A 17,158-nucleotide genomic window follows, 5' to 3' on the forward strand; every position below is an offset into this window, starting at 1 on the left:
AAATAAAGCAGAAATAGAAGCAGAAAAAAGAAAATGAAAATTATTATTCGATACTAATCGTTTCGATTGGGATGAAAAATTCCTTCCACCCCAGATACACGACGATAATACTCGGTGCAAGAGAATCTTAGAATTCTCTGTCTAGCAGGTGGTGCGATAAAATTCCAGACGAAGTATGGAAAGTATCTGTGCTACACGCGCCGAATAACTTAGAGATACGGCGTTATAGATTTCCACAGCTCGGAAGGCGTATTTCGTTTTCTCCGAATGGGTCTCGCTATTCGCTTGTTGTACAAGATAACATATAGGATAGCAAAATGTGTCAGTCGTGAATGGATTCGTTCGAGGACAACCGATTCTAGGACGATTCGATAAGATTATTTAATTGGAAGTCTTCACTTCACGAGGAAATATAAAAATATTTCTCGTTTTATTGAACTCTATATTTCTTGTATTGTTCTCTGTCTTATCATTTCATACTCTAACGTTTGTTAATATAATCACGTACTTGTAAATACTATACCACGTCAAAACGTACCATGCAATCAAGAACTTTGTAACAACGCTCGCAAAAAAAAAAAAAAAGAAAGCGATCGCTCAGAAAATATGAAAGTCGAGGCAAAGTTAATTAGCCGTTCAAGGCCACTGAAAAGGTACTGCTGCCATACCGCATTACCTCCCGACTCTCCACATAAACGCGCAAGTATATGTATATGTTTGCCTCTGGCTGATGTAAACCAGCTGTCATAGCGCAGATAGAAATCGTACCTCGAATTATTCACAGTATGCCAAGTGACCTTGAGTAACCTCAAGATTGGATTACTACACATGCTGTGTTCTGCGTGACCCGGAATTAAGCAATAAAACTATGTCAATACATCGTAAATGCAAACATATAAAATCTGTTATACTGCGAAATGTGAGAGTCTACTCCGCTAAAAAAAATATTGAAAAAAATACGACGAAATCTTAAAGAAAGCTCACCATTGGACCTGAATACGTCAACAGTCACGACAGCTAGGGAGAATCTCCTCTCGCTAGGATTGGCAGGTTGATCCGCGGCCTCTACAAAAATAGCGTGTCTTCCTTCTAGAATGGGGCTTTCAGAGACGGTGATCATGCCAGTGATGTCGTCTACGTGGAAAGGTGGTGTGCGAGCAGTCGAGTTCCCTGGTTTCTGGAGTCTATACTTAACCATACCATTGGGACCGAGATCCTCGTCGACTGCGTGCACCTGTCCGAGCACAGTGCCCACCTTATAGTCACTTTTCGCGACCAATTCGTAAAGGTTCCCTGGCACGAAGATGGGATTGTTATCGTTGGCGTCGAGCAACGTCACTTCAACGTCCACGGAGGAGCCGTTCGTTTTTCTCGAGCCATCCCAATGGACCACGCTGGCCCTCCTCTCTATTGCGAGGACCTTCATTCGCAAATGGTCCCGTTTCTCTCGGTCCAGAACCGACTGATCCTTCACGGTCAGCCATCCCGATTTCGGATCCACAGAGAAGGCTCCGGAAGGATCTAAGAGCTCGTAGTCGAACTGACCATTCTCGCCTTGATCCCTATCGCGAGCAATCACCTGGAATAGAGGTCGATTGGTTTTTGATTACGAGGAGATTATTTTGTGTGTGCTTTGTGATCATTCCGTGAATTAATTGGTGATATTTCGAGATAGCATCTTGTTACAAATTCGTTTATTAGTTAAAAGATCCAATTGTTGATAGGTTTGTGATTACGAGGTAATTATTTGCTGTATTCCTTGTGATCATTGTGTGAATTAATTGGTGACATATTGAGATCGCATCCTGTAACTAATTTGTGATTCTCCTGTGATTACGTATTGAGTATAAATTTATGATTTTTCTCAAATACTGACCTGCAATACGCTGAACCCGTTCGGCAGATTCTCCACGATGCTGATATTATACAGGTCTACTTCGAACTCTGGCAGATTATCGTTCAGGTCCAGCACTTCAACCTCGACTCTGGCAACCGCTGTCTTCAGAGGGTTGTCCACCTGGGACGCGTGAATTTGCAAGGTGAAGGTGTTCGATGGCAAATTCTTCTCTGCGTCCAAGTCGATGGCCCGCTTCAGAAACAGGCTGCCATTCTTGGGATCCAGCTGGAAGAAGCCTCGCTCGTTGCCAGAGATTATGTCATAACGGACTGGCACGTTTATGTCTCGGTCGCAATCCGTCGCTTGGATCGATGTAGTAAAATTGATCTGCGTGAAGATGGGGTAGTCCTGCGAGACAGAAATATTCTAACTAACTAATTTAATTTTTTTAAGATTCATTTATGTTTTCTAGAAAGATTCTTTCAGAATAATTAGCTACAGGGGCTCGATAGATCTCGATACACCACTGCTGATCGTTGACCAATGGTTTCAAAACAATTGTGATTACTTTTTCCACTCTTGGTTAACAAATCGCTACCATTCATTCATGAACGAAAAGGACATAACTGTCCAAAACCACAAAAATATGGGGAACGCCCACCCCGAACGACCGCAGACCAAAATAGACCAGAAACGATTTTACCGAATGTAAAGGAAGGGAGTTCCTGAGAAAATAGCTCGTAACACTTAACGCATCCCCTCTTCGCTTAAATTCCTACCCACGAGTTTCATTAATAAATCCAATGTTGTCGAACCACTATAAATCGACGGGAAACGAACATCGTACGCGTCAGAACGCGCTTTCCAAGCGCATCGCAGTACATTCTGACCACCATCCCGAGTCCAACCTGAAATGAATTGGCGATAAATAAATCTCTCCGTGGAATCGCTCGAAAGTCGAACACGCCGCGATAAATATCTCGGGCGAATGGAGTTGCGCGATCATGTTTTCCATCGGAACGAAATTTATACCTCAAGGTTCCAGCGCGGAAGAAAGTATTAACCTTTGACATTCCCCGTAAGTGCGATGTGGCACAGCCTAGATCGCGAATGATCGCGTGTTAACGCAAACAGAACCAGACATTCGTCGCGACGCGCAGCGTTACTAATGAGACGGGGGTACAGTATCGAAGTTTCCGAACGAATTGTTATCGCGTCGAGGATTCGTTTCCGTGGGAATTGACTTTAAAAGTTACCGCGCGCACTTGACTGTGAAATTCAATTTGATGCTCGCGGGGCCTTCGATCGCACCTTCATTCAGCGGCTGGTAAATGAAACCAAATGAATGGTAAATGAAGGGAGGACACGACTTTTTTCATTCTTTCTGTATTTAGAGATTAAGGTAATTGCCTTTCTGTAATGAAAATTCAAATACGGCATTTCGGGTCATTTTTAGAGTCATCTTCGATATTGTAATTAATATTTTATGAAGCGGGAAGGTATTGGTGTTTTATTTTATTTGATCAAAAAAGAATTCAATATTTATATGCAACCCAACTATACATATAACAAATTTATAAAGGAGTGTAATATATATGTATATAAAAAATGTAAACATTTTAAACACAATGTACATATACATCTACATACATGTACATACATGTACAATATACATATATGTATATAAAAAATGCTGTAAACGTTTTAAACACAATGTACAAATAAGAACAAGTACTTTTGTATTAACCCTCAGGTACATAGGATAAATTGTATCATGTGCAAAGCTATGTAACGCCATATAATTCTCATTATTAGACAATCTCAAGAAGCTTAAATTAAAAAAAAATTGTTTACGTGAATAGGAAACGTTAATTTTCCGAGTAAAATTGAGTATAAAAGTACAATTAATTCAGTAAATAAGTAATATATAAGTATAATGAGTAATATATATAATGAGTTACAATTTAGTGAATATAATAGACTAAAAATTCATAGAAATAAAAATCAATACATCACTCTTGCTAAACAAATTATACATAGGGTCACAGATGATTTAACGAATAGATAAAGTGATTTTTATCACGACAGCCTTGTCTTCCTCGTAAAACCTGGCAATAAGTTAAACGACATCGGGTTGATCGAATTTATTTTCATAGAAATGACGAGGAATCGATGTCGCGCGAACGTCGCGATTCGAGGAAGCGATGCGCCTCGATGGCCGCGTAGAAAGTTCGTTCGTTCCGTAATATGCGACTTCCATCGAGGATCATCCACCGTCGCGCATTGACGCGGTCATTGCCGGCGGATACATCTACCATAAGTGGCAAAGCGCGATCGTTTCGCGATTGCGTAATTGAGTAATCTCCGATCGGTGCTTAATTACGGCTAACTTTAACACAGTCACACCGTAGTATTTTCTAGTACGAAATTACAAACCGCCGGCACGCCATTGCGCCATCCGCGCCACGAACGCCTGATTACCGCTGACACATTTTTCCGTGTACCTCCTCGAATTTTCAATGTGCCATAACGCTGATTGCACGGAGGTCGTTGCTCCCGGCCGTTTCGTTGCCTGTATGATAATTTAAACGCTTGCAAACTCGAGTACTGATAGATAAAAATTGTAATATATTCGAGTCTGATGATTATGCTTCCTCTGTTAGCTAAAGATACTTAGTCTTTTATTCGTAGTTTCTATGTAAATTTCGGATTCAACATTGCAGGACTCCTCGCAAAATAATTAACTTAAACAGTTCCTATATTCTTCGGCGCGTGATCTTTTCCAGAAATGACAGAGACGAGCGGTTAAGATTAATCTAACACCTGTGGATTTCAGTTTTAACATGTGCAAGGATGTTGGCAACATTTAGAGTCTTCACCTTTGGCTTTTAGAAGAATGTAGGACTATAGCTGAGATGTCCAGCATTTAATATGTCCAATAGAATGTAATGGATAGATCCAATCATCGATTCGAGGAATCTACCATGTGAACGATGCCCATTTTGCACTCCATCTCCCATTATGCAATAATATAATATGAAGCTGCTAACTGTCTCTATTTACAAGTCACTGAAAAACAAACTACGTTACGGTCCTACAACTAGATGAACGATTCCAACCGTTATCTTGATGTCTCTGTCTGAATCCTATTGATAAATGCGACACTTGATCAACGGATCTCAGCTGTAGATCACGGGTACCCGCGCGGTAGAACCACCTGTTTCTCCTAATAAAACACTATGAAGTCCTACAAATGATGTTCACATTGTGGTCCCCATCTTTAACTGGCTCGAAGACGTGGCGATACGTCAACAGCTCTATGCTTCGCTTCATAAAAATACGTCGAAGAGCCGCGTTAACAACCTTGCACTAACAAAGGAACACGAAGCTAAATCAATGACTTCAACCTTTAGCTTATGATCTCCATCTGCCTGCTTATGAGTCATTCAAAGACATAGCACGACACCGCAACTCTAGAGCTCCATCAATCATTTACACCGGTAACTCGTAGTCTCTATCTTTAACCTATTGAAAGACAAGGTATCGCATCAGGAGGTATACAACTACGTGAATAATTTCTTCGTTTAGTTTACTGTCTTCTCTTTTAACGCAGGAATGCATCAGACTTGAAACCACACATCAATGGTTTTCTAATATTAGCTAATGAAATGGCGTAGTATTATCCTAAGATGGCTCAACTACGACTTATGAAAGGAATCGATCTTTAAACTATTCGAAGCATCTTAAAGTGCCGCTTAAGCTGTAGATGTCACCTAACTTTAGCTTCTGAGTATATGGCCTCAGAGGTGCTCATCTGCAAGACACCTCGACGAGTCTATATCTCTTGCGAAGAGACACGAGTTATCACGGAGAAGCTTTCAATTTCTCAAGGACGAAACAGCATGCAGCATCGAGCTCGGTACTTACTGGCATCGGATAGAACTCGTGAATCTTCGCCTTGTACACGTCCCGCGTGAACTTCGGGTCGAGATCGTCGTTGTCCAGTATCGTGATCTTCACGGTTGTGTTGGTGGTCCTCGCAGGCACTCCACGATCCTGAAACACGACGGTCAGACGAGCCGACAATGTAACGCGCTCGTTACCAGAAATTATGCCGATAACATCGACGAGCAGAGGACTTTCACCGTGGCGGGCTTCTACACCGAATAGGAACGTTATGCGAGGTTCCCACATGCAACGTGTACTGGCGCCAGTCTTCTTGGATATGGTATCGTGTCAATTAAACTGCCGCCACTAATTTCATTGCTGGTAGCAATGTTGTGCCATTAGAATTTATAATTTTTGGTTTTTTATTCATTGGAAAAAAATACACACGTGCTTTGGTAGGTTTTATTAGGAGGTAGAATACACACGTGCTTTCTATGCAGCACCAAACATACGAAAGCACGTATATATTCTACCTCCTAATAAAACCTACCAAAGGACGTGTGTATTTTTTTCCAATTATAAAAAACCAAAAACTTCTTAGAAGTATATAAACAGTACTCGTGTCTATGATGAGATTTTATGGTATAAATATAGAATTCAAACAAGATATTGAGCATCGAGGGCAATGGTAGAGGTTATATCTAACTCTAAATGAAATATAAGTTTTACAGAATCTAAAACACGTAGTATAAAAAATGTTTAGGTCTCGGAGGAGCCACTGCGCGTCTGCGTAAGGTAGACGCACGGGAGACATTCGCCGTCAGCTGCGCGCCTATTTGAACGAGAATATACAGTCGAACGCTTAATTCCATTAAGATTGCAGCTTCTGCCCGTAATTGTTGCATGTGGAAACTCCGCATAATATCGTGGCGTGTACTCACCGTGGCCGCAATGACCAGCGTGAACTCGCGATCGCCGTTGTCGTAGTCCACTGGTTTACGGAGTATGAGAGCGGTTCTGTGGCCGGATTCGAGTGAAAATTTGCCCTGCTCGTTGCCTTTCACTATCGCGTAGTGGACGTCGCTGTTTGGCGTGTTCGGCTTGTCGCCGTCCACTGCGTGGATCCCACGGAATATCGTGACACCTGCGATTGGCCACAAAATTCGGTCTTTAGCTCCAATTTGACACGAAACATTTCGGAGGCTACGCGAGGAGTCTCGTAATTCGCAAAGAAAAAGAATTTTAATTGTTACAACTTGTCTATCGATTAATTCTTTTGTTTCATTTTTCTCGATGTCGAAGATTGGACAATAATCGTGTAATTATGTTTTGAAGATGAATCGTTATTTGAACGTCAGGAGGTCTCTCTGAACGTTAACAAACACGATTGTTAATTGTAATTAATTCTCGAAAATGTCTCTCGAAAATAAAAGACACCTCAGTGAGGAAGTGCAAGTTAAGACTAGTTGGTATGCAGTGCATCTTACCGACTGGAGTAAGCTCATCCACGGAAACGTGATAAGGCGCGTCGACAAATTGCGGAGCATGATCGTTTATGTCCTCCACGTAGACCGTCACTGACAGGTGCGATGTCACCTGCAATCATAAATAAAGATATATTTAAAGATTCGCGTACCTTTCTTACTTCGAGCAGATATTTATTTTTAACGATAAAGGAACAGAAAAAATTAAATCTTCATTTTTAACAATGATACCTTCAACATTTAGGATTAGGTTACGAAATAGCAATTCGCTAAACCTCGTCCTTTCACCTTGCTTTCTCTACTACTATATACTATGTATTCGTATATTCGTATATTTAAATGTTTCCTTCTTATTACGGTCAACAGCACTTTCAATTGCCTTATTAAATACATCTGATAAAAAAGGACCACGGATTCTTTTACGATAAGAGAACATTGACACAATGTATAGTCAAAAAAGAAACGACTATAACCAATAAAAAAAAATTGTTATCGAGTAGACCCATGGGTTTACGGTTACCATTCAAGACATCCTGTTTGCATAGCCCTATATCCTGCATGGACTTTAACATTCTTCTTTTCCTTTCCCTTCCGCCCTAACTGATCCATATATATCCTCTGTTTTCTCCCTTCCTCTCTCTTCAATATTTAATATCCACGACGAGACGCCTAACAGTATCGCTCGAGATTTATTTGCCGAGATTGTATTAACGCATGCAGGGGCATACCATCTGATCGTCGCAACTGAAAAAAAAAAATCTAGACTGCGTAACAGCGGTACTCCGACTACATTCTGCCAGTTTTATTGCATACTTGCGCGAAAGAACGGTTCGCCGACTGAAAACCCGGTTCCGAGGGACAGCTGAATAATTATATTCGCGATCAAATATGAATATCTTTCTGTGGACAGGGAAATGTAATATTCGATGCCAAATGTAAATATCAAACAGACGTATCGTTTATTCATCCATGAATAGTTTAATATTCTCGTGAAATTCATATGTATGGGAACAATGACTAACTGTTCAGTATACCTTGACAGATTACAAGAAATCGCAAAAGAGGAGGACCGTGCAGAAATTCGCTACGCTTGTGTAACTGTACATAATAACTGATGAGCTCCATTACAGATTCTTAGTTGCTTATTACTATCATCAAAAGCAACTGTTCCCGAGTACTTTGAAGATGGCGTACGTCTTTTTCGACGAAACCTCGCTTCTCCATTCCATCGAACGGATCAAGTCATTCCTTAATTAGTCGTGTAATTGATTCATCCCTTTCAAGACACAAAATTTTCGTTTGATATAAGTTAATTAAAATGGATAGTAAATCTCAAAATGGCACACTAGTTCGTCTACATTCATTTATCTGAATTGCTTTAACAAATAACATGTACAAAATTTTAGTTGAATATTATGAAACCATTCCTGTCGAACCAGACATTCCAAACCTTTTCGATTTTCTATCAAAATAATTTCAGAATGTATTTATAAAATAAAGATTGTTCTCTAAATCCTGAACGTTTGCTAAAAAGTTTTCATTGTCGTTGCGAAAAGTTTCGTTGGAGAAACCTTGCCTCTGACGATTAACATTTTCCGCAGCGCACACATCCTTCGCAAATACAATTTACCGAAACAAAATACCGCAAGGACTTGCGACACGAGACGATACTGTTTCACCGGGAACGTGCCACCGCATCTGCCCCGTCGGACTAAGCGAATCGAAACCTTCGACCACCGCCGCATGGAATTGCTCTCGAGTGCGAGTAAATGCGAGTGAGTAGACAATTTCGTTGAAAGCGGTTTCGTTTTCCAGCGACGGGTTAGAAATCACCGAACGTTGCCGCGCGTAACGTGCGCGTATACCGAGCTAATTAAAAGCCTCGCGGGCGAATGGAAAAGAAAAAATCATAATCGTTATCGTAACGGTTTCGTTGATCCACGGCATTCCGTCGAAATAGTTGCATAAACGCTGATTAGCGCGTTACAGGACTGCGAAACCGGTGGCGTGGGCTCGCTGGCTCTGTGAGACCGGTATCTGCACGCTCCAGTTATCGCAACGTGCGTGGAAAAAGAACTATACTTCTAGGGGAAATGTGGGAAACGCGTTCGGGAACTTTTGCTCGCGGAACACTTCGAATTTATCATGCGATTTTTATCAGCCCCGCTTTTGCGCCGTTATTTATGATAGAGAATTTACTTGGATTTACTTGTTCCATTAGTTACTGTTTCGTAAATATTGGGTTTTCATCGCTTCATTCATTTCGTTATCTATCGAAACTTGTATCATTGTATAAAATGAATTGTGAATATTTTTGGTTGAAACGACAACATATCAAAAGCCGATAAAGTGAAAGTGAAAGTGTTCGTATTATTTTAGTATTTAATTCGTTAAGATGCATAAAATGTTTGAAACAGATCTTTAAGGAAAATAAATTCTACATAATAAATTTAAATAAATTTCTTCTCCACCCTCTATAATATAGAAAAAATTTTAATTAAATTTTATCCTCTTCGTCTTCATCCACTCTAAATATTTCTATATGTTTCACATGAATATTAATTGTACTATTTTACCAGTGAATCGCCGCCATCGTTGTAATCGCATACCACGCGGAACTTGAGGAGGTTTCTAGGCGCCTCGGCGTCCACCAGATCCTCCAGAGACTGGGCCAGCACCAGGGAAACGTGAGTCCTGTTGGTCTGTTTGTACGCGAAGAAACGCGCGTCTTCGTCCTGCAACATTCGCAAACGCGTTTATGTCACGGCAATACGCTCGTTCAACGGTAAACACGTCGCTCGGGGGATAATTGTTTCGTTTCGTCGTTTATTTATTCTCGTTCAACGGTAAATACACCACTTCGGCGCGATCGTCTCGCTGGTGACACGAAACTTCCTTTACGCGTTCGAGTTAACGCTTCGCGCATCTGCTTGCAGACAAGTTTCGCGTTCACGATCACGCGACGATTATTTATGAGAATGGACGTGGAGAAACTCTTGAGAAATTTTATAATAATATAAAAATACTTGGCTCTGGGTTCGAGTCTCCTTCCATGGACAAGAATTATTATACAGGATGTAATATAGAAATAGAACTAAAGTATTATAGAAGTGGAAGGTTTATTATTTGTTCTTTCTTGAATGATAGAATTAATAATAATTTTAGACTTCTGTCTCTAATAGTAATTAGGTGACAGCTCTTGGTTAGAATTTAATTTGAGAATAATTAATAGAGCGACGAATACCATTTTTTAATTCTTGAAAAAATACAGAAATGAGTTACCTTATCCACTGGCATAATCGAAAGGTGGTTCCTCGGATGAGCCTCCAACGACAGGACTTCCGTGCCCTTCGCCAGGTTCTCCGGTACCCTCACGAACTTCAGGTACTCCCCAACCGGGTAAAACTGACATCCTGCAATCATCCATCCAAACAGAAAATTGATTAGTTTATTTAATATATTTAACCAAATTCAATGTGGTCCATTAAAATGCAATTACTTGGTAAGTTTCCCAAATTCCCCGTTGTCAATTTTTAACAGAATGATTGTCTCGCTTGTCGTCGTTCGACCGTTACCGTTTCTTGCCAACAAACCAGACTTTCATACAGGAAAGGTTAATTATGACATGAAAACCTGCACAGCGTGTACGCACATGCCCACATGTGTAATAAGAACACGTTCCACGGAAAAAGTCAGAGAAATATGGAGTTCACTTTTAAGTGAAAGGGCCAACGTCAGGAATTTACCTATTGCAAGGTTTGATTTGGCTGTCGAATTTTATCGCGATCCAAGCTTCCATAGCGTGGCGAAAACACGTTTTCAGTCGTGCGGTGTAACCTAAGATTGTAAACGAGGATAAAGTGAAGCAATTGAGCGTATCATGAACCTGTTATTATTTATTGCTGAAAACAAATATTCCATCATTCTCGGTGTCTTCAAATGAGAAAAGATTTTCAACGATCAAACATAGGTATACCAACAAGCTCCAACATTTATATTAACTCCAGATAATTATTAACCCAATTTCCACGTATTCTACCCATCGCATCTTCCTCCCTGTCCCTAATAAAATAAATAATGAAATAAATAGAGGAACGAATTCGTGTCTGGTTCGTTCTAGTAACGAACTGGTGCAGTTCCACTTTCATTATCAGCGTTACGAAATTCGCTTCAGACACAGTCGACTTAATCGCCGCCCAGCAATTAAGTAGCACGCGTCGGCCAGGCGCGCGCATATTTCATTCAGAACGTCGATAACTGTCGTGGCACGGGCGAGATACGAGTTGGCAACATTTTTCCCCAGACACGGCGTAAAAAGTATCGTTGCGATTCGATAACGCGATTTTCCTCCTCTCCCCTTCTAATATTTCTGCGGGATTGGAGCGGTTCAACGTGCCGCAACGCGAGGCAACGTAATCAACATTTTTTCTCGGCCGTTCAGGAAGCGTTCGAAAAGGTCGGGAGTTATCCGCGGGACGCATCCAACGCTGGCCTAGGGCAATTTGTCGTCGCAAACTGTCCCGTGATGCACGTAAATCGCCCGTCGGCGTCTTTCTAACGCCAGCGTAGCAAAAAAATATACGGGTCAGTTGGACACCGCGTTTCTGTTAATCCGTTTCCGAGTTGGGACACTGTTAATCCGTTTCTGAGGAGAATGGTCGTTAGAAATGGCAAACGTCGACGAGGAAGGTTCAATACTTGAGGTAACTGTGTATTATATCAGAACCGGACGCTTTCACTCGTGGAGGTGATAATTCATGCATCGAAACAGTCGCCACGTGCTCTGGAGCATCGAAACAACATGGATCTGCAGGGGATTTGATTGGGATAAAGAACGCAATGGTCACCGAAGGAAGGTGGCACAGAGGCTCGAGCAAGGAATATTATACGCATGGTTGTCTCAGGAAGATAACACGATGATCGCAAGAAAGATGGATTCACTCAGGAAAAATTATACTTAGAATCATCCAGAGAATATGAGGCCGATAGATCCTGTATCGTCGATCTTCTACAAAAAATTCTCACTTGAAAGCAGAGATGGGCGATGCAATGGTCACCTAAGGAAGGTAGCCCTGAGGGTCAAGCAAAGAATATTTCTTGTGCAGGGTTGCCTCAGAAATATGACATACCGAACAAAGATGGATTCACCCAGGAAACGTTATATTTAGAATCATCCAGAAAATATGAGGCCAATGGATCCTGTATCATAGACCTTCTCGAAAAATTCTCACTTGAAAGGTGTCGATTTCCATCTCTGGTGCCAACACCCTATCACTTAACTCCCACGCAAAAATTCTCATCTGAAGCAAGTTAGATGCCTTCCTCCATCTCTGATGCCAACATCGATTCCATCAAAGTAACCCACTGCAAAAATCATCGCTTCCAAGCAGAAAGTATCGTTCTTCCCGATACGACAATCCCTTAACTGTTCCCCCATCGCGAATCGCAGAGATCAAACCGGCAGTGAGGGTAGCAATCTCCTCGACCAGCGATCATCGAATCGGCCTGATGCAACCGTGAGCAATTCCACGACGCGTTGCAGGCTCCCTAGATCGGATCGACGGGGCCCTGAATAAATTGAGATAGCATCTCGCCGAGCGGCGAGACACGAACATCCTCCAGGTAACCCGTACGCGTTCCCCGTATCGTCCCTCGATCTTTTCCCTTTCGCAGTCGGAAACAATGTTTTACGCTCTCGTCCAGCCGGCGCGGGCTAATTAGCCGGGCTGCCCGCGAACTGGATTCAACGGATCCACTTGAAATGTGAGCCCCGCGCTTTGCACGTCGACGCGAATGAAACCACGGCACGAGCGGTTGGTTTTCGCCCCGCGGAACATATTTCTGCGGTGAAACACGTCGTCGCTTCTCTGTTTGCTTCATTACGCGCTCGTATCCCGGCGTCTTGGGACGTTGCCGGATCGCTTTATAATTTAAGGTCACGCCGAGGGAGCCTGGTATCGAATTTGCTTGAATTCTGGGACGAACGACGCTGCTCACCACGGTTTCAGGTGACAATTTTACGGGGAGCTTGAAGTCAGAGAATTAATCATTGACTTAGGTTTGGGGACAGTAATTGATTATTAGGTATATTATGTATTAGAGAAATTTTACGTTGGATTGAAGGGAGAGATACAGTTGGGTTGATTTCAGATAGAAATGGCTACCTAACTCGGTTTCGAGTCACTTTCAACACAGAATTGCACAATTCAAATTGCAGTATTGCAGTATTAATTTTTAAATTCCCAAATTCTGTTGCTATTGGAATGGGGTACGCGGTTATCGAAAGCCAGCAATACCTGCTCATTTGCCACGCCCTCCCTTGAAGTGTTACCACCGCCTCCACTTCTCCAGACATTTTAACAAACGCGCCATTCCGCTGAAAGAATATCGATCAGTATTGCTTCCGAAACGAAAATCACTGTCATTATCTCCCCCACGAGTGGGCCACGGTTAATCATTATCATTAGCTGGCTGACAGCGAAGGTTCGTTAAACCCGGTGCTACCATTAGACCAGCAGGAGCGGCGTGTTTTCAAACGTCTACAGGTGTTTCCAGAAAACACGTACTCCATACTTTCACCAGATCGCCTGCCGATTGGAAACCGAAGCTAAACAGTCGGACACGCATCGTAGCCGTGTGGCGATCGGTTCTCCGTTCTTTTCGCGTCTGGTTTTTCCTGTTGCAGCTATCGATCGTACGTCATAGCGCATAACTCCTTGGCCCAATGGTGCCTTTAAACACATGCACATGCATTGACCGCAACGCAATGCGGCGTTATTACGCTTTTCGCGCGGAACACGTAAGCGGGTACCGATGGAAAAATTTTCGTCCAGACATCGAATTCGATTACCGAGCCGACGCGATTCTGGACCAGATTTCACGCTACGATTATTTATCGTCGCGCGTGTTACGGGGCGGCCAATCGCGAACCTTTTTCGACGCGGGCTCTTAACGCGGAGAACTTTTATCGAAAGGCAGAAATTAGCTGATACTGGACATGCATGAGAAAGGAGAACTCTAGTTTGTTTTCAGATTGGGCTGTAAGTGGTACGTTACATGAACATGGGGCAATGTGTAGTTCGACAGGTTGAGTAAGATCTTTGGGCTTAGGTTGACATAGAGATTGCCTTTTATTAGATTCGCATGACGAACGTGGGCTTAGGTGAGGGAGCCTCGGTAGGAAACGAACACTTCTCCACATGAAGAATTATTATTTAAATAAGCGACCACTTTCATAATATAGAAAAAATCGTCATTAAATTCCTACAAAATCGAGAATATATAATTCATCGATGTTGCTTTTATCTTAATTAAAATATCGACCTCAACAAAATTGAGTCCCAAATTAACACGTGGTCGCCACGTCACCCAGAAATGGGCGACAGGACTTTCGATTAGGGAACTAAAAAAATTAATTTCAAAGGTGAGACGATAATGAGAATAAATTTGGACAGGAGTCGTGAATTGGACAACGTTGAAAAAGTAAATATTACGACAGATGTTAAATTATCTAACCTTTAATAGACTCGAGACAAACTTTTAACTTTATAGACATTATCACGAATTTTAGCTTGACTGTCAACGTGTTAACTGTAGGTACGAAATTCACCGTTTAATAAGCTACCTCAGGTAGCGTTCCACTGTGTTCGAAATGTCTGAATTACGTTTGTTAGTGGAAGCAATCGGCGCTCGATTCTTTTCATCGATCACGCGGATAAAGCTCCCGACGGCGCATAATCCGCCGGAAGTTCCGCCCTCGTAGGAACTGTCAAACCGCTCGGAAACGCGCCTTCGAGGATCGCGAATAGTCGGTGGAAGAGCTGCGGCTGTTTTAAAAGAAATCCTCTCGCAAATCTCGTCCTTCCCCCGTTGCCTCTTTTCCCTCCACCCCTTCTGTTTCACTTTTTCTCCTGGCAGCCTTGTTCCCGCGACTGCCGTCTTCCTCCATTCCCCTCTGTCTGATTCTGCCTCGAGTCGATTCGAAGAGAATTACTTTCCAGAGACGGCCGAAAGAAACGTCGCAGACGGATCTTCAACGCGACAAGTTATATGTCGGTTGCGACAATGGATGTACGGGACACAGCGTATACAGGGTGAACCGCGTATTTTCTTCGTATTATTTTCTTTTCAAGCAGAAAATCAAGGTTTATTCGATTCGTTTTATCTTGGATTCTTAATTATTTTTGTACGCGTTAATCAATTCACCCATTCACTGCCAGGCAAATTTAAAGCTATCTGCCTTGTGCTCCAAGATTTAATACAGATGTGTAATATAGGTTATCATTAAGATACTAAAAAGTGATATTAAATTTGTTGTTTTATAAAAAGAAAATTCACGATCTTCTTTTGCGTGAATAATTTGTGACTCAAAGGGCTACAAACCTATCCCTTGAATAATTGCGATCAATTCGAACTACGGGACATCTCGTAGTTGGCATCGAATGGGTTGAAAGTATAATTTCCTGAGGGAAGGGGGACGGTCTCTTTCTTCAGACGAATATCGTTTTGTTCAAAATTAACATAAATTCAAGTCGATATTCAATTATCGCGTCTAGTAATCTTCTAATTATTAAACTATGTACTATCTCTCAAGCGTTCACGGATATTTCACTCAGGTGTATTTAAAGTAGCTGAATGAACAACGCGAGGACCATGAATAAGAATCAAACGCGGTATCTTCCGCTGTCTCGAAATTAATGTCAATAATGGAAAGTAGGTCATGAAAGCAGGATGAAACATAACTTTAATTAAGAGGACATTCTATTCAACGTTTCGTGGCCCTCTTCAAGAAAAACATAATATCCATAAGTACAGAGTATTTGCGCAAGATATTCAGAATAATTCTGAATGTAGAAAGATAGCTGTTATCGAGGAATATTACAGAATATGGTAAGGAATATACTTGATGTACTCGCAGCCGTTAATTGAACCACTCCGGAATTCTGATGTAGAAACTACTGTTTAAGAAGATTCAACAAGAAAGGGAAGAATGTGACTGATATTGTTGAGAAGGAGAACACGGGGAAGGGAGGAGATGGAGAGAGATCAGAGCTGGATTAAAGGGAATGTGGTACGATAAATTGCAAACCGCGTCGAGTAGTATTGGTTGCATTTCATTTGAGGCCTTACGAACACTGACTAAACCATGGATCACCTCGTTAGGTAAGATCGATAGAAAATTAATTTCGACGATGAGGCACCATTTTTTTGTTTAGAACAAAGTTTTGCCAAAAAGTTTTGATATCAGGATAGGAGTCTGTCTTAATACGACTTGGTATTCCTGGCAGAATTGATCTTCCATTCTCCCTGCAACATTATCGGACCCTACTCAGGAAGAGATAATCAATCATCGTGAACCAATCTCTTAGAATCTTTCAGAACCACAACCTAAGATAAAATGCTGTTACTGGGAAACAAAATGTTTGTAAAACTTCCGAGGTCTGCATCGGCTAGAAAAACCGATCCAGTGGGATTATGTTAGGGATTTTCACCCAATATGACATGCAGCTTCTTCGAGGACTGATGTTCTTTTTTACTAGCAATACCATTCGAGCTAACTTAAATAGACGAAGTCAAACATTGCGAACCTGTTTCTCAGACTTACTCTCCTAACGACTGCAATTTAAGATAAAACGCCATTTTTGGGGAACTCGTGAAGTCTGTATTCTTACGAAGGATCATTTTTCTGTTCCACGCGATGTCAGCCAGACCCAGTGAGACAAAATCAATCACGGTGAACCAGTTTCTTTAAATCCCTATTTCAGCAACCACTCCACATACATCGAATAACATTTGACGATTTTTTAAACAAAATGTACGAATCTCAATTACGAACCGTCGAACAAGCAAAAGTTTCTCCGAATAACCATCCAATCGACTAAACGTTCCCGATAAATTACTATAACGGGTTATTCATCATCCCTGGCCGACGGCGACTCCTCTCCGATCC

General features: G+C 41.7%; 1 protein-coding gene across 1 annotated transcript in view; it reads right to left on the reverse strand.

Moving 5' to 3' along the window:
• Nucleotides 1-17,158, reverse strand: part of LOC128894936 (cadherin-89D) — a 45,466-nt gene that overhangs the window by 16,641 nt on the left and 11,667 nt on the right. Inside the window, exons 3-9 of the mRNA XM_054157046.1 lie at nucleotides 10,492-10,622; nucleotides 9,786-9,944; nucleotides 7,213-7,321; nucleotides 6,667-6,869; nucleotides 5,765-5,893; nucleotides 1,877-2,245; nucleotides 985-1,579 (exon numbers count right to left, since the gene is read on the reverse strand). Coding sequence (XP_054013021.1) covers nucleotides 985-1,579; nucleotides 1,877-2,245; nucleotides 5,765-5,893; nucleotides 6,667-6,869; nucleotides 7,213-7,321; nucleotides 9,786-9,944; nucleotides 10,492-10,622 — 1,695 coding nt within the window. The remainder of the gene's footprint in view (nucleotides 1-984; nucleotides 1,580-1,876; nucleotides 2,246-5,764; nucleotides 5,894-6,666; nucleotides 6,870-7,212; nucleotides 7,322-9,785; nucleotides 9,945-10,491; nucleotides 10,623-17,158) is intronic.

The sequence above is a fragment of the Hylaeus anthracinus genome, unplaced genomic scaffold (assembly GCF_026225885.1).
Source record: "Hylaeus anthracinus isolate JK02 unplaced genomic scaffold, UHH_iyHylAnth1.0_haploid 0, whole genome shotgun sequence".
Lineage (NCBI taxonomy): Eukaryota > Metazoa > Arthropoda > Insecta > Hymenoptera > Colletidae > Hylaeus > Hylaeus anthracinus.